We start from the raw sequence: 22,973 nt of genomic DNA on the forward strand, positions 1-22,973 counted from the left end.
TTTAACACAACACAGCAAAGCAAAGAAATACCCAAATATCCAGCTGTGGTCCTTCATACTGCTGCCCTTCAAAGACTTCTGGGGCTGCATAAGGGGGGCTGCCACACCAAGTTGCCAGCAGTTCACCACTTTTAAAGAAATTTCCAAAACCGAAATCTGTTGGAGTGGAAATAAATGTTACTTTCATCTATGGTCTCAAACTATACTCAATTTCTCTGTAACAAATTTTATATGCTATATTAACGTTATCACTGCTATTTACTTTGTGAGGAATGGGATGACATCTATTCCATTTTCCTAGCACTCGGCATATATTCAGCATTCAAAAAATATTTCTTGAATGAATGTATTAATGAATCAAGTTTTCTTCTCAAAGATAATAAGAGATTAGAAAAAATACTTTAATACTGTATTTTTAAGGCTGAAAGAAAATCCATTGGTGTGGACAAATTGAATTTGATAATCTCAGAATTTTAATCACTCCATGATTTAAGAGTTAGCTATCTTAATATGGTTTACAAGAAAGGAACTAATGAGTAAAACTCTAAGAGATTTACCTAAACACAACCAAGTGACTGGCTGTTCCTACAGTCATTATCCCAGGGCAGCAAAATGTATAACCTTTTAAGGCAACTGAGTACAGTGTTTCCTCAGTAACAACTCTCTAAGTGCTGGCCCATGCGTCTTGATATAGGCAGATACCTACCTGAATAGCTAATTAACATGTGATGGCTACATGGCCCAGTCACAGGCCACCTATCACCAGTACTTACTCATTTGTGGAATGCAGTGGCATTATACTTCAAAACAGTTAATGGCCTTCCCCAACTACTCATACTGAATCTACATCTTCAATATACAGCATGCACTCTGGAAATACTATACTCACATGCCTTCAATATGCATGAAAATTACAGCAGAATTCAGTGAGCTCTGGTATAAACACAAGCTTGTGCCCTTCTGCTCAGCCTTCACATAGTCTCATGTTCTTACTGACGAAACAAGTTCCTATTATTTTGTCAGGTATAGCCCCACTGTTCTGTTACAGCCTGACTGAAGAACACTGCCCTAGTGACAGGTACTGGCTCTGCACAGCACTGATGGACAGTGAGCGGCCCCAGGGGACTGGATCAAGTCTCTAGTGCCAGACTGACTGGCTGTGTGACTTTGGATCAGTCTTTGTGAGCCTTAGTTTCCCCATCTGTAAAGCTGAAATAATAAATACACATAGTCAGCAGGTTGTTGTGGGAATCCAATGATAATATAAACTCACAATCTTCACACCTTGAGTTTGTACCTTACGTGGAAGCATTCTCTCAGCTAGTTGATTTAAAGCTGGTGGCAACCAGCAGTGTCAGTAACAACAGTCACAATCTCCAACATTACAGCTTCATGGCAGAGTACAAACTAGGAAGTTAGGGAGAACTAGAGCTGGCCTCCCATTTTGCCACTTTCTAGCTTCAAGTCCTCTAGGAAAGTAATTTATCTTCCCTGAACCATAGTTTCTGTATCTATAAATGTGGGGATACCCACCTGCCAAGACAGGATGCTGCGAGGATTAAGCCAGATTAAGAGTATAAAATGCCTGGAGCCTATGTGAAACGAGCTCCCTTCTCCTTGTGTGGAGCATCATTATCAACTACCGCCTTTCAGAGAAAAAGGTCCTGAGAAAACACACAAGAAAGGTAGGAAAAGTATAGTGGAGCTCAAGGGTTCAGAAGAGAAAAGGGTGCATGGGGGAGAGCCTCAGGCGCAGTCTACACCTGGTGGAGCAACACTGTGGTCTGTCCTTGGCATCCAGGAGTACGAGACAATGAGAACTTCCTTCTCAGCTTCAGTCCTATACTCTGTTTTCCAAAAAGACTGTGAGAAAGGTCTTATTTTCTCAATTCCACCTCTAAGACTAGCGACTTACCACACAATATATGTCCACACTGATACACTTCTAATAATCTAGAAAACCTATATTCTCAAATGAGTCAAGAACTACATGTTCAAATAATATTTAAAGAGGAAAATGTTAATTTCACGCACACAGAAAAGCACACAGAGCTCTGCATGAGTGTTTGGAGATCCTGAAATAGGTCCGATAATTGCTGTGCTTCAAACCATAATCACAGGATGAGTTTTAGCACACGTAGTTGAGGATACACTCCAAGCAGCATTGTAAAGTTTTAATGTCTCAAAAAGCCATTCCAGAACTCCTTCATTCGGAACTTTCCTGGACTCTGGTGGAATGAACTCAGGGGTGACTGGGCAGGGGCTGGGCAGGAAGCAGCCTGGCCTTTTTATTGCCTGAGCTTGCTCACTGTACATTTCCTAGGCATGAAGAGGCGAGGGCAAGGAAAGCGTCATGTGCTTGTGGCATTCCAGGCTCAACCTTAGCTTTACATGTGTAGGACACAGAAGTGTCTTGTTAACTTGTGAGGAGTGGTTACCAAGCAGATGTATACTTCTATCTCCTGTAAGTAACTAAAGAAAATTGGAACTTGAGCCTGTAGAAACAATAAAACACCAAAAGACAATGAGGTTTATGAAGGCTATTATTAATGGCATATATGCAGATGTTTTCTATAAGCTTGTCAAAGTGCTTATACACATTGTATTTGTAATCAATCATCTGATACACCAGTGAAGGAAAACTGTAGAGTCAGGCAGATTTGGAATCAAATCCTGGGTTTTCACTTAGCTGTGTGATCTTGGATAAATTACTTAACTTCTCGAACAGAGCCTTGGTTCATTATTTGCAAAATGGGGATAATACCTACACTTCATAAAGTCTCTGTGAGCAACTTATTGTATATTATCTATACTAATAAAAGGGTAATATGCTAATTAGACCAGGAGACCTTCAGGGAGATCTTCCAGACATCCTTCCAGACAAAGCCATGGTGGCGGGGCTGAGGCAGAAGTGGTTGGGATGATCAGGACAGGAGGAGAGGGCAGTTGGGGGTGATCAGGCCAGTGGGGGGGGGCAGTTGGGGGTGAGCAGGCTGGCAGGGGGGAAATTGGGGGTGAGCAGGCTGGCAGTGGAGGACAGTTGGGGGAGATCAGGCTGGCAGGGGGGGCAGTTGGGGACAAGCAGGCTGGCAGGCAGGTGAGCGGTTAGGAGCCAGTGGTCCCAGATTGGAGAGGGTGCAGACCGAGCTGAGGGACAACCCTCCACCCCCTGTGTACGAATTTCGTGCACCAGGCCACTAGTCTATTATAAATAGATAATATATAATGCATGAGTTACTCAAAAGAATAGAAGAATAGTAATTCTTCCTCTTCTTGCTTTACTTATCTGCCTTCTCCATCAGACTAAACTCCTTGAGAGTAGAGAGGGGAATGATATATATCTGAATTCCCAGCACTTAGCACATGCTCTGTAGAGAGTAGTCATTCAATGAGGGTTTGCTGATGAATATACTGTCATCTCTCTTGGAAGTACTTACTGTGTGTCAGAAACTTCTCTAGGCCCTCTGAAGATGACTTCTTCTTAATAACCCTCTTTGGTATTCTTACAGGGTTATTAAGAGAAAGTGAGGGTAGAAAGTTAAGGACCTTGCTAGAGTTTATACTAAGTTGTAGAACTGGAATGGAAACAAAGTCCTCACTGTTAACTGCCACCTTTGTGTCCTTCCTGGCAGTGATTTGTAACTATTTTTGAGCAAATTAATAATGGTCAGGTTTAAGAAGTGGCAATGGAAAGGCACTTAAAAGGAAAGCTTTTATTTCTTCACAGGAATCTGGATGACTTGCTTCACTCAGTCTGCAGCTTTCTGCCTAGAAGCACACAGTAAAATGAAGGATGAGCAAGAGGGATGAGATACGAAAATGGCACAGCTATGCAGGATTTGTTTCTTATCGCCATTTTTTTCAAATGCAATGCATTAATGTGTCATCCTACCAACCAAATTCACTGCATTCTTTCATTAAACATTTGAGTGCAGACATGTATCAACCACTGTGCAAACACAGAAGAGATTCTAACTACAACAGAGGATAATAAAAGACAGTACATTTTCATCTGAATTTTGGAAAGCATTAAGAAAACAATCACTTGAGCATTATTCCTCTTTATGCTAGACCCAGATCCAGCCTGGCTTGCTGGAAAGGAAAGATTCTTCTAATCTAATTTCTTCTGCAGTTGAATGTTGAATTCGCTTTGTCATGAATATTTATTTTATTGTTTGGGTTGCAATTCAATACTATTGTTATACTGTTATTTATTTTGATGCTTTGGACATTAGGAGCTAACTCAGGTTGGCTCCTTTCAACATGTCATGTCTTTTAAAAATTTCATTTTAGCCCTGACCGGCTTGGCTCAGTGGACAGAGCATGGGCTTGCAGACTGAAGGGTTCCAGGTTCGATTCTGGTCAAGAGCATGTACCTTGGTTGCGGGCACATCCCCACTAAGGGGGTGTGCAGGAGGCAGCTGATGGATGTTTCTCTCTCATCAATGTTTCTAACTCTCTATCCCTCTTCCTTCTTCTCTGTAAAAAAATCAATAAAATATATTTAAAAAAATAAAAATTTCATTTTAAGTATTTCCTTATTTTTTGGCAACAGCAGATGTTCCAGGCTCATCTTGCATTTTCCCTACCCCAGCCTTGAAATCAACCACTTTCCCAGAGGGGACCTGGTTCCCTTTACAGAGGAATGGCATTTAGAAACCAAGACTAGGACCTAGAGGAGCTCATCACAGCTGGGATGTCACTGCTTCGAAGCCCTGTCAGCAGACAGTTCGAAGTGTAAGTATGAGTGCTAGTTCATAATAAATACTTGTATTTATTTTTGTACCTATCTATATGTATATATGTTTTCTTAAAACCCTTCATTTCATACTGATACTTCTCACACTGATCCAGGGTTCAGCCTAGAATTTTTATTTATTTATTTATTTATTTATTTATTTATTTATTTATGTATGTATGTATGTATGTATGTATTTATTTATTTAAAATACATTTTATTGATTTTTTACAGAGAGGAAGGGAGAGAGGGATAGAGAGTTAGAAACATCGATGAGAGAGAAACATCGATCAGCTGCCTCCTGCACACCCCCTACTGGGGATGTGCCTGCAACCAAGGTACGTGCCCTTGACCGGAATCGAACCTGGGACCCTTCAGTCCGCAGGCTGACGCTCTATCCACTGAGCCAAACTGGTTAGGGCTAGAATTATTTTGATACTATTTTTATTCATACATAATTGAGCAACTCTGAAAAAATTGTGAAGCTATAAGTGAGGTAGGATAGAAAGAGGTTAGGGGAAGCTCCCAACAAGTGGAATGAGAAAGTAAAAACAGACACTGCAAGCCCGATAAACTGCTAGGGCCTCTCACCAGAACCCCCACTTCCATGCATGATCAAAGTGAGACAGTTTATGGCAGGAAATCACTGAGGTGGTGACAGAAGTCAACAAGAACTGGCTAACACTAGATCAATCCAAGATGGAGGAAAAATTCACTGGAAACTGACCCCTAAGCTCATTATACCATCATTATAATGAAAATTGACACAAGTAGGAGGGGGCACCAAGGGTGAAAAATGCCAGGGCATTTCAAGAACCGAAGAACTTGTATAAGCATAACCAATGGACACAAGACATTGGGGGGGGGGGGAAGGTGAGGGCATGTGGAGGGTGCGGGGGGGCGTTGGGGAGGCCGGGGTAAGGTCAATGCCGAGGGAAAAAAAAAGGAGACATATGTACTACTATCTGTAATACTTTAACAATAATAATAAAAAAAAAAGAACGACCATTTAAGGAACAAGACCCCCCTTCCAACCAGAAGGCGGGCACAGAATTTGACTCCACAAAGTTCAGGAACAGCCCATGCTTATAAACACACAAAATCCCAAGAACTGACTGATCACGCTTGCCACTCAACTGGCGAGTTTGCTCGCCTCCCTGTGTACTTTGGCTTCTTTCAGAGCAGCGCCTGGGAGACTTACAGGCAGTGGCAGCTCCTTTCGGGCTTACCTTCTGACCCTGACTCCAGGAACCCACGTCCTGGCCTCTTTCCCTTAACCTACATAAAACCTGCTTTCCCTTTCACTCCAACTATGATCTTGACTTCTTTCTTGCACAAAGTCAAGAACCTGCAGGTCATGGAACGCTTAGGGGTCCCATGTTGGGTTGGCTTTGATGACATAAAGAAGTTTCTTTCCTCTGCAGAAATTTGTCATTTGGGTAAGAGTAATTGTACTCTCCCTCATAACATACCTTGAATTTGTCAGATGAACCATGATTTTCAACATCTGAAACATAGCAGGAAAAAGACAAATCTTCCTAAAAAAATATCTTAGCTACTCAATTTTAAGAAAGTTCAATATAAGATCATAATAAGTTTTAAAAACAAAATGACAACTAGTCCTTCAACACTGACTAATAAAATCCAAAAACTTTATGTCATGCCTACTTTGGGTTAAGCATTACACATTTGATATTTCTGCATTTATTCTCTCACCTAATCATGATGACGGCCCTGTGAAGTGCTGGGAAGTATCATCACCCTTACGTTACAAAGGAGGGAACTGAAGCTCAAAGTGGTTAGCTGACTTGCCCAAGTATCTACAGGTCCTTTGAGTTCCAAGCCAGGGGTCCTTTTTCACTATATCACAGATGTTCCAAGAATACCACAAGTCAGAGAAGTTTAATCCAATTTCACATCAGACAGAGAGATTTCCTAATTTATCCCTCTGCCAGCAGACCTTGACAAGTGAATGCTATGTTAATAGCATCCTAATAAGTGAATGGGAATAATTAAGATGTACACAAAGTAAATGTTAGAAATCTACACCAACATTCATTTTAGGACTCTATCTTCATTTTAAGACTGCATGAGGCGTTAACATACCTATCTTGTTCTTTTCACATGAAGATGATCCATGCTCTTGTCCCTATGACCCTAACGCATGTACTCCAAGGTTTTACTCTAACGATAATTTTGAGATTTCCTTATATTAGCATATTCTCTTACCTGGTTTCTGTGTGACCTAAAATGTTTATAAAAGAGAGAATTTGGGGTAGAGTATTTAACCACAGAAAAGATAAATTACTGTTGACTGGCTCTCATGGAAATTTATTTGGCCTTGAAAGCTGAATCCTCTAGGTATCTCTTATCTAACTAACGAGTAACAGAACATGAATATATTTGAAAACAGTACTAGAACTGCTATTATTGTTTTCTGTTTTATATTTTGAAAGTGACTGATTGACTTGTATCTTCCTGATAACAAAACCTAATTAGTACAGAGTGTATAAGCTGATCCTGATGCTTACTGTCTGATGAGGACCAAGCACATTAGAGAATTCTGTGGTGTCTGTTGGAGTGAAGTAAATTAAACATTAGCATGCATACAAACCATCTGGGGAACCTGCTAAAATGCAGATTCTAATTCAGTAGGTCTAGGTTTGGGCTTGAAATTCTGCCTTTCTAACAAGCTCCAAAGTGATGCTTATGTGCTGGCCCCTAGACTACTCTTTGAGTAGCCAGGAAATAGAGATAAAACAGAAGCTGTGGAAAAAATATGGACGATGCTAAACAGCGGACTGTTTATTGTTGCAGAATGATTATAATTACTAAATACTTCAGGATTTTTACTTAAATGACAGAAAGACCAAGTAGAAGATGTCATTAGGTAAACTATTTAAGTCATTTTTTACAAAAAGAAAAAAGCAAACAAAATATCGAACATCAGTCTTTAAAGCTAAGAAAAGGTAAACAATTTCTAGGAATGAACACAACCAAGGCAAAACTCCAGCAGGGTGTTAAAATGTCTAATTTAGAATGAAAAACAAACAAACAACCCCTCCTCCAGAGCAGCACATGGCTTTAGGGTTAAGTTTATCCTGGTTTCTAAAATTATCAGTAGAATTCAGATATGTAGACTCACTGAAGAGTTACACCTCTTTTGTAACTATTATAATAGGAGCGAAGAAGACAATTATGAGGAAAAGAAAGCTGACCAATGGAAGGTAGGTGCGTGGTAGAGATGAAGCTGACCCACTGCACAAACTGAATAGCCATCAGCCAACACTGACGTCAACGCACACTTTACTGCCCACCAGCCAGAAAAGGCCAGCTGCATAGTTGACTTCCAACCATCAGGCACTCCCTCCCTGCCTGACCGAAGGGCACAAATACAATCAGCACAGCTGAGATGGAATGCCATCTTGCTGACCAGAGCAAGGCAGCTATTTGTCCAATGAGAGAGTTCAGTGAAATAAGAAGCAACTCAATTCCTTTAGTCCAAAATGGAGTGGGGAGGTGGAGGTGGGAAACAAAGCAATATGAAACAAACCCTGCGAGCTCTCTTCCATATTCCAGGCTTAATGTGCTGCTAGGGCTAAGTCGGCTTGAAGGATAAAGATAAGGTCTCATTGGGCTTGCTGAGGCAAAGCTGTTTTACATTTGACCTAATGCTAGTGGCAGGAGAATAATAAATGAAGACTTCTAATAAATATTTTACCAATGAAATATGCCTCAGGCTCCCCCACTCTTTTTTGGTTCCAGGGCACAAAACTGGAATTTTATATACAAAAACCTTGTCTCAAGGTCTTCTAGCAAGCAGGAAGACTGTTAGAAGCAATAATGGGAGAGAGTGGCCACTCAGAAACCCTGGGTCAACTCCTAAAGGAAGCACTGGCCTTCGGCTAAAGACAAGGGACTTATGATGCACAGGTCAGATTAACGAGTCTCATTACACATTACTAATTATACTGAAGGTCCCTCGGGAAAAAAAAATTAATTTGCATCAAGCAGAGATAATTTAGAATATAAATGGTAAACTTTCTTTATTCCTCTGAGGATTTGTATTTAATAAGGCTGTAAGGACTTGGTAATAAAAAAAACCCCACATATAGTGTGGGGGTTTATATAGCTATAAAAAATTTCAGGATTTGTTTTCATATGGAATCAATTACACATTAAATACAAATACCAGCTCCCTTTAATTGAGTGTTACAGGGTGTCAGCAACAATTTATTTAACGAACACTAAAATAGTACTATGTACCAGGTACTGTTCTAAGCATTTTACAAATATTAACCAGTAGCCACTAGGAGATACGAACTTCTATCATCCCCTCTTTACAGTTAAGAAAACTGAGGACAGAGAAGTTAGGTAATGTGTTCAAGGTCATGCAGCTGGTAAGTGGCAGAGCCAGGATTCAAACCCAGGCAGCCTGGCTCTGGCTCCCCTGTTATTATCTACTACCCACACTGTCTCTAACATTATCCCTAATCCCTACAATGTTCCCAAGGAACAGAGTAATCTCTGCCTAACGGATATGGAAACCTAGACTCCAAGAGGTTAAATAATCAGCCCAAGGTCACAAAGCCAGAATTTGCATTTGAACTGCCTGATACCAACTCCACATTCTTTATGTGAAGCCTTGTTTAAACTATGATATTTGTGAAAACTTCCTTCAGGTAATTCATACATTTTTATCTTTATCTAACTATTTATTGCTAACATTTCAGACTAGGAAAGTTAAAGAATAAAACTAAATATCGTTCATCTACTTATTTTCAACTTTATGCTTAAATAATCACAGCAAAAATAGCTAGGAGAAAAGAGTGCTCCAATTACTAATACTAATGAAAGCCAATATTTCTTCGCATTTTGCCTCTTACTCTGAATGTCCTAACACTCATATTTTGCAAAGGCTGGAGGTCTCATAATTGAGGCACCGAGCATACACAGGTGTGGATGAACCCATGGCTCATCAGTGTCTGGTGTCTTTGACCACTGGAGCATAAAGTAGATGCTGATTTCAAAACCATGTTTCTGTACTTATTGAAATGAACTGTCGGTTTCTGTTTTACAAACAGACAAATACAGGATAGTTTAATCTAGTTTTGGTTTGCAATTCTCTTCAATTTCAACATATAAGATGGCTAAAACAGTTTATTTATTCAACCCATTTAGCAATTAAAGAGATCTTCATAGGTAGAATAAACAGAGACTGAGAGAATAATTTTATATTTTATTCTGGGTTCTTGCAATTTTTCCATGGAGCCCCATCTTTCCTACTTGTGTTAGATTTATTTAAAATTTAAGAAGAATCTTCTGAAATCGGCAGATATTTTTAAAGAAAGCAGAGCCATAAAGTTATAAAATCTATGGATAAACATAAATATCCTGGAGAAGTCCTTTCACAGCACTGGAGCACATCTAAGCTTTGATGTCATGTGGAATCCCTCATGATCTGGCTCTGCTTACCTGTCCAGGCTCCTTACCTATCATTCCTCATGGGCACCTATGTCCCACTAGATCTGCTCTGTAGTTTCCCTACAAACTTTGAGTCTTCTGGCCTGCCTGCCTTTGCACATGCTAATCCATCTGCTTGGAGCTGCATCCGTACCTCACCCCTTCAACACACTCTCGCTGTCCCACCAGAGATGTCTTCTTCTTAAGCAAGTCTTAGCTAATACTCTCTTCAAGGCAGAGTCAGTCTTTCTCCTAGCCTTTACAATAATTTTCTCTCTGTGTTATATTGACTTAAAGTTCTAGTTCTGGATTAACTCAAGGTAAGAGCAGAGTTGAGTTTTATTGCATTGCTGTCATTTTGTCTTGAAATATTTGCATCTATAGGACTTAGCTCAGGAGCACAGTAGATGCTTAATAAACATTTACTAAAATTTGTGGTAAGTGGTAGTGAAGATGACAAAAAAATGTGAGCAAGAAGATATTTGAGTGCTTAGATACAGTGTGTGTGTATACTTATGAGACATGGAATCAAGGACACCAAATGTATACATACAGAATGATGGAATTCAAAATTCAGTTAGTGAGTACCCCTTGAGGGATAACTGGCAATGCTTGGAAACAACAACATGGTGCAGTGGAAGAAATAACACTGTGGTCAGAGAGACCTAGGTTTGAATTCCAGGTGTGCTATTTATTATCTGAGTCACCTTGACAAGTTATTTAATCTTTTTGTATTTCATCTTTCTCACCTAAAAACTGGCAAGAGCTATGCAGCTTCTAGGGTTGCTGTGAAGATTCAATGATAAAGTACCTAGCATAATACCTGAAAATAGTGAAGGTTCAATAGGTTAGCCATTTTACTAGTTTAACCAGAGAGAACACTTTAGGTCTTGGACATTTTACTGATCTTCTAGATAAAAATTAGAAGACCTTTAAGTTTAGATATTAAAAAAAAAAAGCAACAAAAACAAACAAAAAACTAGATATCTCATAATGACGTTAGAAATACTGAGTTTACCTACCAATATTCCTAGATCATATAGATAGATGATAGCCAGGTAGAGGTGAGTATGTTTGTTTCCAAGTTTCTTTGGTTCTACTTGAACATTTTCTTTTGAGAAGTTCTCTACAGAGCACTTTGTAATTCCTAGAGCATATGACTCACACTCTAACCTTTCTCTGCTTGAAAACACTCCCAAAGCTCCTCTGAGGTATTGTCTTGTGATTTTTTGTTGTTTTGGTGATAAGTGAATGCAAAGGTGAAGCAGGGGTTTCCCCCTCCTTTCTACAGAGGTAAGGACTTCAAAAAACAAGAGCCAACTCTGAAGAGGGCAATTTGAGGGCAGCAGATTCTTTCAAAGAGAAGTAAACAAAAATTCCAGGGATGTGCATTACAGCAAAAAGGAGTGAAATGAAAGAGAGCAAATGGAAGGGCCAGAAGATGGGAAAAACACAAATGGGAGAAGTGAACACACATAAGAAACTATGGAGACACTAATACAGTGGATTGCATTTTCAAAACAAAAATGACAAATATATAATTCTTTATATATATAAAGTGGGACTATAGCAAATTAACTTTAGCTTATCAAACACTTTGTCTTATTCAAGTATTCCCATTATTTAAAAAAAATCACAGACTACAGAATGGAAAATCCATTCATTACCTCCTTGTAACATATGTAACACTGGCATTTAAAATTAATTATTAAAATTAAAGTAACAATAAATAAAGTTAAAGTAAATAAAAATTATGTACCTTCCTCAAAATGCTCAGACAAAAACTAATGGGACCTGGCATAAACATAACCAGTTAAATGAATCAATCAGAGGTTTTTAATAGAGGTTCTATTTTATACCTCAAGGAGCTGTTTTCTCCCTAAACTTTCTCTAGTGAATATCTAACCTCGCTGGTCAACCAAGAATTTCTTGGTCAGCGCCTCTCATCTGCCTTTGTTCCTCTTTCATAACCCTATAACAAAACACCAGCATTTGCAATGTTGTTAAAACCCTATCCAAAATAAATCTCCCTCCCTCCATCTCATCCTACAATCTGGTTCAGACCCACATTTTCATTCATTCTCTTTTTTAAAATTTATCTTTATTGTTGAAAGTATTACAGATACCCCCGCCCAGCCCCCCCTCCCCCCCTTTTTATCCCCTTCACCACACTATTGTCAGGCCCACATTTTCGTGATTGGACTACTGCATTAGAGTCCTTATTATCTTCCTGTCTTCAGTCTTATTCACATGTCCCACCTGTCTTTACTCTGGTGCCAGAGAGAGACATCATTCTAACATGCAAATCTGTCATCCCAATCCCACTTCACCTCTATCCCCACCCTAAAATGTTCAATAGGTTAGACCCCCTATGACCTACAGAATAAACTCTAAAATCTTTTTCATGGCACTCAAGACCCTTCACATTCTGGTCTTGGCCTACCTGCTCCTCCTGTATCAATCTACATCCCTCCCTTTTCATTTTCCCCGTCTGTGACCTCACTGTAGCCACCCGCCCCAGCAACCTGCACTGCTGCTGCAGACCTAGCATCTCTCTCCTCTGGCAGGGCCCCACAAACAGACCTGGACACAAATCAGATCGAAGATACAAATGAGACACCAGCAATAGCCCTGCCACTGTGCACATTAATAACAAACCGATTTCCCTTTCTTTTCATTGCATATATTTCTAAGGAAATGAATAGAATACACTTGTTTTTTGAGAAAGCTTGATGTCATCAGTAGAAATGCTCCAAATCTCTGCCTGCAGTTCTCTTTCTGCAAATACCCAGCACAAGGACTCACAGTTGATCACATTAGAGCCAGCTGTGCCCCAGTTACCTGCTATTTTGATATTCATGTTGTTATCCAGCAGGAGATTTTCAGCCTTGAGGTCACGGTGCACAATCTTCCGATCGTGACAATAATCAACAGCAGACAGGATTTGCCAGAATTTGCGCCTGGCCTCAGACTCATTTAACCGGCCGTGATTAGCAAGATAGTCTGTAAAAGAAGAGAGAATTTAAAATATTCACCAAAATAAAATGACCCAAACATTCAGATTTGGGAATTTTTCCCCTTGAAAAGTTTTTATAATGACTAAAGGTTCATGTTCAAATACTATGCTGTTTTCCAAGTTTCTTGCCTTGAGAAAGCAATTCCAATTATATTTCACTAGAATCCAGAAAAATGGAGAGTCCAAGATGAGACAATAGCTAGTGACATAATATTCACAGTGCAACTTAAAGTAACCTTTATGCCCAAGCACTCCCTCTGTTCTTTTCCTTAAAAATTTACTGAGTACTGAATATTCCTAATCACATTAAAAAAATAACATTTATGTAAAACGAAGAACATGAATCAATTCTCTGACATCCAATCAATCAAGGTTATCTTTCTTTGTTTTTAAAAAAATGTTTTCATTGATTTTCTGAGAGAGAAGGGAGAAGGATAGAAACATTGATGATAGAGAAACATCATCAATCAGCTGCCTCCTGCATGCCTTCTACTGGGGATTGAGCCCACAACCTGGGCATGTGCTGTGACCTGGAATCCAATCAGTTCCTGGGTTGAAGCTCAACCACTGAGCAACACTGGCTGGGCAAGGTTATCTTTCTTTTAAAAAATCATTTTATGTAGTTATTATAGGAACCACCTGTAACATGAGATACAGTGGTCCTTGGAAGTAGCTTCAATAATTCACACCCTGTTGTTCAATCGAGCAATTCAGATCTATCCAAGAACATGCAGACTTGTTCTTGAAACCAAGCACTCTTATGAGAGACACTGTTCTCTAAAAAATATGCTTTATAAGATACACTAGCCTTCTGTGCAATGTTATAATCTCTATTAAAGCAGTTTACCTGAAAACTAATTCTGCATATATTTATATAAATTTAATAAAACTAAAATAAATATGCAACTCATACAAGTTTTACCTGAAGATCTTAAAGGCCTCTGAAATGATCTTTTGAGGGAAAGAGGGTAACATAAACCATGACAGGCTTTTCTATTTAATTATTTCCCACAAGTAAGGAACTGTACCGGTGAATCAATAGTCACAGCACCTTCACGCATTTTCTGCTCTAGACAATGTGGTTTACTGTTTGCAAATTCCATGCCTTTGGTTCATATCATATTTACTATAAAATTTACTAACATTTGTACAGCCCTTTACAGTTTATAAAGCATGTTCACATCACAGTATCTCAATCTTCCTAACATCACTCTATGATAACTATTACTCTAATTTCTATTATATTTGAGGAAGCTGAAGATCAAAGGAATTAAGTAACTTGGCTAAATTCATATATTTATTAGGTGGATGGCTGATCTGGAACTAGAAACTTTTTTTTTTATGTGTCATTAATGAGTTTTATTTATTTATTTATAAATTTATTATTTTTATTGCTTAAAGTATTACAAAGGGTATTACATATGTGTCCTCCCCCTCCCCCCACCCTTGACAATCCCCTGGCCTCCCCTAACCCCCAGTGTCTTATGTCCATTGGTTATGCTTATATGCATGCATACCAGTCCTTTGGTTGATCTCTTACCCGCCTCCCTTCTGCCCCCCAACCCTCCCCGGCCTTCCCGCTGCAGTTTGACAATCTGTTTGAGGCAGCTCTGCCTCTGTATCTATTATTGTTCAAAAGTTTATAATGGTCTCTATTATCCATGAATGAGTGAGATCATGTGGTGTTTTTCCTTCATTGACTGGCTTATTTCACTTAGCATAATGCTCTCCAGTTCCATCCATGCCGTTGCAAATGGTAGGAGTTCCTTCCTTTTTACAGCAGCATAGTATTCCACTGTGTAAATGTACCACAGTTTTCTAATCCATTCATCTACTGATGGGCACTTAGGCTGTTGGAACTAGAAATCTTTGAATTTTTTTTTTTTAACTCTATCAAGCTGCTTCTTTACTAGATTCCTGTTAAAATCATAACCATCCTTTCAAACCCTACTCAAATGCCACTTTGATATTAAACAGTCCCTTACCACTTCAAATAGAAATAAATCACTTCAAATCTCTCTTCTTTGAACTCCTCATCACTTATAACACACTGCCTCACACTTTATCTGCATATATATCATAGCTATCCCAATGTGTGTTCATGCCTGGATACACACACAGCCCCAGTTCCAATACAGTGTTTCAGAAAATAAAAAAATACCTTCATTAAAGCTTCCCAAGGGTAGGGACAATATCACTCTTCTTTGTACTTCCCACAATGCTTAACACTGTGCACAAAACATCGTAGGTATAGTATTTAAATACTTAATTGCTTAAGGTCTTATCCTGGATGCTATCATGAAACTTTCCATCAATAGTATTACAAAATATGCAGTATTAGTGTTATACTCTACAAGTTATAGGCTTTAAATTTAACTGGACATTTTGTTTTTCCTTCTATATCAGCTATTATCACAAGCTGAGATCATCAGCTCATCACATCTTCCCTTTGCCTTTACAGAGCCCACATAGTAGCCATCCATAATTCTGAAAGGCAAAAGGGCCACTTAAGAACAAATATGCAGTATTTTCAGTCAAAATGTCCAAACTGTATGTCTAAGTGCACTGGCAAGTAGACCCCGTGCTTTCTATTCCTGAGTATACCTGAGTCTCCTTCTATACTGGATGAGTTGGGGAATCCATAATGAAGGGTTGGACCTGTGGGCCAAACTTAATGAGGGAATGCAACGTTTTCTGTGAGGGAATCTCTTTTGGCTGGTTAGTAATATATTCCCTATGATTCCACACCAAATCCTATTACAGTGAGGCAGCTATTTCATAGACAAATAAATGACAGACAAAATTTCTTCCTGTTGAAAATGTTGAGTTAATGTGCATCCTTGGAAAATACTTTTGAAATTTTGGCAATATAGAGAAACCTAACAGATCCAATGTGAACATGTATGGATTAATATGTACGGAAAAAGAACCCAAACTGTTGCCTACAAAATGAGTCCTGGGAAGCACAACAGAATCTACAGCAATATGATTTTTTGAAGCAGTCAGTAAAAAACTGGCACCACCACAGCCAAGGGGGGAAAAAGCTTTAATACTTGGCAAGAAGGGTACTATCGGAAAAACTAAGGCACGGTACATCTGAGCCTAAGGTTATCATGTAGAGTCACAGTCCTCACATGTCAATAAATGTATAACACACAGTGTGAGAAAAATGACAACATCTGCATTCCAGAGATTTAAAGAAGTGGTATTTTCACCCCTTAAGCAAAAATCTCAGCGAGTATTACAGCAAGCATATCTATTATCTTCCCCATTCTTTATGATTTCTGCAGTGTAGGCAGCCTTCAAAACTATATACATCTGCTGAGAAATCAGTAGAAGTAACTGAGGCAAAAACCTGTGGCTGCCAGTAAAACCAGTTTAAGCATCCACCATCCTCAGTGAAGGGCACTGTTATCAATCCAATCTCCAGTTAATAAACCACGACATCAAGTTACCATGCAAAGAGCACACACACTCGTATGTGACAACTCGTTTACACTCATGGCCTATGTGTGTATTTTTGATAAATGGATATGGTTTTCAAATAATTGTTTTTTTCCTACCCTAACTGGTTTGGTTCGGTGGATAGAGCGCCGGCCTGTGGACTGAAGGGCCCCTGGTTCGATTCCGGTCAAGGGCACATGCCTAGGTTGCAGGCTCCATCACCATTAGGGGGCGTGCAGGAGGCAGCCAATCAATGATTTTCTCTCATCATTGATGTTTCTGTCTCTCTCCTCCCTTCCTCTATGAAATAAATAAAAATATGTATTTTTTAAAAATTGGCTTTTTCTTATGTTTGCATTTGTACTGATTGTTAAGTGAAATGTAATTTTGTTTGTTGACTTTAATAATAAAACTTTTTAAGGTTTTATTTTGTATGTCTTCCCCCCCATTTTGTTTTTATGTTAATTGGTTTTTATTGAATATTACAAAAGTCATGGTCTGTGACACATTGGACAATTAACAAATTGGTCTTTCAATACTGATAGTTTGAGAAATATTGGGATAGACAAATATACAGACAATTACAATATGCTGTGATAAAGGCTAGAACAGAAATAAATATGTACTAATAAATGTATTATTTTTAAAAATCATTTAAAATTTTCTTTTTATTATGAAAGTCTCTAATATGCATGAAAGTAGAAAAATTAGTATAATGAATCCCTAAGATTCAAGAGTTCTCTAAATTTTGCTATACTTGCTTCATTTATCCTTTTTCCCGTTAAATTCCTTTTTTTTTTTTTTTTTTTTGCTGTAGTAACCTAAAGCAAATCTTGACATAATTTGGTTTCACTCTACTTTTGTATCCCTAAAAAAAACCGCACCCCTTTCTTATATAAATACAATGCCATTATCACATCTAACAAAATCAACAATTCCTTAGTATTATTCTAACACACAGTCTGAATTCAGATTTTCCCAGTTGGCTATTTGAATCAGGGTCCAAACAAGATGTACATTTTGCAATTACTTATTTTGTCTTTGGAGTCCTTTCATTCTGGAACAGTTCCTCTCCCTTCCCCACCTCTCCCCATGGCACTGACTTAAAGAAACTGGATTGTATGTCCTACATTCTAGATTTGTCCTTGGCTTCCTTATAATTTTGTTTTGAGTTATTCTTCTAGCTCCTGTATTTCCTGTAAATTGGAATTCAAGTATAAAGAAAAGAATAGATTGTTTACATTTTTTTGGAGGGTGGCAAGAATATGTCACCGGTGGATCTACTAGGAGGAATATAAGATCTGGTTCTCCTACTTCTAGGAGCACTAAGATCAATCAATGAATTATGGGGATGACAGACTGATCTTTCAATTAAAAATTTTCATCACTCACTCTCCAAATGTGGTTCTAAAGCTTAAGTATACATCAGAGCTCTTAGAGGGCTTGTTAAAACAGATTACTGGGACCTACCCCCAGAGTGTCTGATACATTGTAGGTGTTGGAAAGGGCCCAAGAACTTACATATTTTTTAAAAGGATCCAGGTGATGCTTAAAATGCTGGAATGGGAGCCACACTTTGAGAACCACAGCTCTGATTTCAGTATTCATTGGTGGTCATACCTCAATCAATTACTTCACTTGCAAAACTGTGGTCTTTCTATTTTTAAAAAATTCCTGCCACATTTATTAGATGAAATTCTTCTGTAGAAAAGAATTTTCTCTTGTCAGTTAGGACTATTCAATTATCCTGGAATACAACTAAAACAGGTGAGGAAGGAAAACTGTTCAAATGTTCAATTCTTCCTCCTTTAAGTACCAATTTTCAGAGTAAGGGATTGGTACAATGACTACCTCCAACAGTATCTATTAGGATGTGTGTGTGTGTGTGTGTGTGTGTGTGTGTGTGTGTTTCCCTCTTACATTTAGCTTTCTTTTCCCTTTCTCTCTTGTATGATCCTCTTAACTATCATAACGAGTGCATGGATTCTTACTCGTATATATTCAGTTTCAATCAACTATAGTCACTATTCTTTTTGATGCTCAAATTTTTCCACCTCTGTCTAGTGGGAACCACTTTACAATGTTTCTGTCTTTTAATATGACCAAAGAAATATTTAATACATTTACTGCTTTCTGACATAATAAAAATGTCTCATGCTTATCTTGAATACTTCTTGCCCCAAACCTGGAATCAATCATTTCTCCAGAAAGCACTGGGAATGGTATCTGGTAATTGGTTGGTACTGCTTCTAAGCCTTTTCAGGGACAGAGTTAGGAAATAAGTACTTTTAAAGAGAAAAAAAAAATTAATCCATTCCATTTCAAATTTAAGGTTATAGGAATTAGTTTTCTTTGGTTTTTATATTTGCATTCTTTTCTCTTACATAAAAATTCCTGGTTCTTTTTTTCCCCTTTTCTCTTTTTAAAGATATTCTGATTGATTTCAGAAAGGGAGGGAGAAGGAGAGAGAGAGAAAAACATCAATGATAAGAGAGAATCATCGATCGGCTGCCTCTTGCATGCCCCACACTGGGGATTGAGCCTGCAACTTGGGCATGTGCCCTGATCAGGAATCAAACTGTGACCTCCTGGTTCATAGGTTGATGCTCAACCACTGAGCCACGCCAGCTGGGCAAGATCCTGGTTCTTAACATTAGCATACATTACTTGTTTTATCCTACAATACTCATAAAATACTTTCAAAATAGTTATACCAATATTACTACTAAAAATAAAATTACTGGAGGAACTTTAAAAGTTAACATTTCTTTGCAGTTCTTTTAACCTTGAGATTATACTGTCCTAAGAATGCACAGGCCTAATACAATGCTTTCTAATCGCTTGAAAAGCAATTGTGTCATGTGTTGCCACCATGATATAAAGATAGTACATTTATGTGTTTGTTTATAAATATTAGCGATTCCTTTTTCTCCTGTTTAACTTCATTTTTTGAATATGTAAAACACTTACCTTCTGTTTAATACGATGCCAAAGTTAAAACTATGTAACACCATATAGTCCAAAAAGTCTGTTCCTATCCCCTGCCTAAAAGTAATTGTTTTTATTAGTTTTTGGTTTACCCCTTCTGTGTTTCATTTTGTATGTGAAAATATGTGTATATAATTGTATACTCCCTGCTTCTTGCACAAAAACATTTGTCCTTTTTTCCTCCCCAGTTCATAGCAGTACACACTAGATACTAAAAGTTAGTAGTGTGGTGCTAAGAATAAAGGCTCAAGAGTCAGGCTGCCTGGGTTCAAATACTGTCTTCACACTTGCTAACTATGTGACCCCGAGCAAATTACTTAAACCTAACCTCCTATCCCTTCATTTGGTCTAAAAATGGGATAATAGTAGAATCTACCTCACAAAGTTATGTGAAAATTAAATGGAAAAACTGCCATGGTAGTTTTACTGTATGTGTGGTTAGATGAGGAAAGAAATTAAAAAAGAAAAATAAAACACCTCTTCCCAGTGTCTGACACATAAGTGCTCAAAAATGTTAGCTGCTATTATTTCAACTATGATAATGTTGTTATACTGTCAGGAGCTGACTCAGGTACCTTCCTTCCCTAACTACCATCTATCCACTGCTTATGATATGGTTTCTATGTTTCACACTTCACTGACAATGCTTTAAATTTCACCAGTAACTTCCCTAGTCTAAAGCCAATTACCTTTTCTCAATACTCACCTTTTACGACCTTTCATTAAATTTTACACTTAATTGGTTCTCTAAATATCCCTCCCGGTTGATTTCATGTTTATCTAGTTTTCCTCCATCTCTTTCACTAATTGGCTCTTCTTTCTCATCTAACCACATAAAACTACCATGATCTAGTTCTGGGCCTTTGCCTTTTTTTTTTTTTTTTTTTCTAAACTCCTTTTCTCATAGAATTAATCGAAATTGCCACCTTCTTGTGGATAACCTCCGATCTATTTTATTTTTAGCTGGATGATGTTAGTTCTCTTTCACGCTCTTCTTATTGAGTGCCTGTCTCATGAGTGCCTCTTTAGTCACTACAGTCACGACATGCCTTTACACTGGCCTAGGGCCTCCTGCTCACAGATTCTATTGAGAATCTAATGAAAATTGTATTTACATACAAACACTCACATCTGATATGCAATTTTGAGGGGTCTATAAAATGTTAGGTTTAATCAAGGTTAAGAAACTCTGCCTTGGGAGATTTCATTCATTGATTAGAATTTTTATAAAAATAAATTCCAGATTTGCCAAGTGCATTTGACTTTTTAGTAATTACTCAATTGTACATCTACACAGATTTTTCTTTCTGCTACTGCAGTGTTATCAAGACTGAACTCTCTTTCTTTGTATAAACTTTATTACCACCTTCTAAGTCACTATAACTATTATCTTAGTCACTCAATCTCAAAAATTCAAGTCACTTCTACCAACCCCAAAATTAAGTATAACGGAAGCCCAATATGTAGATTTCAAGTTACATAGATATAATTTTGTAATATAATTAATAAATGTTCTCAACCTGTATTTATAGATGATAAGTCTAGATTTCATAGCACAATGCCTGACACATAAGAAATGCTCAGTAAATGTTAGCTGTTATCCTCCTCACAATCGTCACCACCATCATCACTACCATCATCACCATGTAGACATTCCTCTCTTCCTCTAAGGATAAGGGGCAGCTTTCCTAGCATCGTATCAAAGTGGAGAAACCCAGCCAATTGCATTTACTTAAGTTTTAGGGATATCAGAATCTTTGAACGACTTCCTTTCAGCTTACTGTTCTTCAGTTGGAATTAGCATCTCTTAAAGCTGGAGCTGACTAATAATAGTCCAAAAGATTAATAATTTATAAAATTAATGTTACATTAAAGTGATTAAATTTATAATTTTATCAATTTTTATTTTGGGAGTAAAAAGGCTGATGCCAATTTAATATTTTATGCTTAACTAGCCTTTTAAAAAAGCTAAAAACCCCCCCACATATTAGATAATTAAATCCTGGTCAAAGGTGCCTAACCCACTAATTTGCATAAACTTCACACTTCTGAAAATCATAAATTTGAAGGGAAATTGTGTTTTTAGGAATATAATCACTATCAACCATGAAGCTCCAATAAAGTAATTAAAATTGGCTCATTTGTCCCTTTCAAATATTGTGAAGATCCATTATTTTCAACCCTCAGATTCAAATTTCTACTCTTCTTTTTCTCTAACATTTCTCTCCTCTAATCAATACAAAACGTTGCTGGAGCCTGGCTGGCATGGCTCAGTGGTTGAGAGTTGACGTATGAACCAGGAGGTCACGGTTCAATTCCTGGTCAGAGCACATGCCCGGATTGTGGGATGGGCATGTAGGAGGCACCAATCAATGAATCTCTCTCATCATTGATGTTTCTATCTCTCTCCCTCCTCCTTTCTCTCTGAAATATATGTGTGTATATATACATATACATACACACACATACACATGTAAAATTGCTATGTAAAAAAGACACTCTTATCTTACTGTAACTCAGCACTCTGGCCTTTGCCAACTTAGACTGTGCTGATCCTAACCAGTCATTCCTAAATAAAATCAAACTAAGAAAGGAAGGTTTATTAATAAAACAAAGCCCTAAAAACAGTTTTAGTACATTAATATATGTATCACTTTACATCGTGAACACTAAAAATGGATTAAGTATATGATTTGTATTAAATTAGGATAACATTAATTATTCTGATTTTATTTTATTTTTTTAAATATATTTTATTGATTTTTTACAGAGAGGAAGGGAGAGAGATAGAGAGTTAGAAACATCGATGAGAGAGGAACATCGATCAGCTGCCTCCTGCACATCTCCCACTGGGGATGTGCCCGCAACCCAGGTACATGCCCTTGACCGGAATCGAACCTGGGACCCTTCAGTCCACAAGCCGACGCTCTATCCACTGAGCCAAACCGGTTTTGGCAATTATTCTGATTTTAAATCTTAGATTATAACATTACTTATATTAAATTACATTAAGCTTAACCTTGAGACACATTTATGAATATGAAACTATAAATTTTAAAACATTTTATTTTCTGTTTGTTTTTGTCAGTGTGTAATCATTTCAAATTGTGTGCCTGACAAAAATTAAAGGAAATTGTTGTGGTGGTACACTCTGGCAATTTAAATGTGCTTTCAGCAATTTTCCTACATTAGATTGTTCACATCTGTTAAGACTCTGAATCAGTTCTTCCAGCTATGTGGGACTACTGAAACCAAGCACAGTCTTCTGGTAAGTAAAAGTGTTTTGAGGTACATAGTTTAAAATGTTAAAGATTATTTACAATT

The 22,973-nt window shown here is 37.9% G+C and overlaps 1 protein-coding gene across 1 annotated transcript in view; it reads right to left on the minus strand.

Annotated features, from left to right (window-relative positions):
* SIK2 (salt inducible kinase 2) overlaps positions 1–22,973 on the minus strand; it is a 129,604-nt gene that overhangs the window by 44,834 nt on the left and 61,797 nt on the right. Inside the window, exons 4-5 of the mRNA XM_081100154.1 lie at positions 13,043–13,204; positions 32–156 (exon numbers count right to left, since the gene is read on the minus strand). Coding sequence (XP_080956280.1) covers positions 32–156; positions 13,043–13,204 — 287 coding nt within the window. The remainder of the gene's footprint in view (positions 1–31; positions 157–13,042; positions 13,205–22,973) is intronic.

This window comes from Myotis nattereri (assembly GCF_964212035.1).
Source record: "Myotis nattereri genome assembly, chromosome: 9".
Lineage (NCBI taxonomy): Eukaryota > Metazoa > Chordata > Mammalia > Chiroptera > Vespertilionidae > Myotis > Myotis nattereri.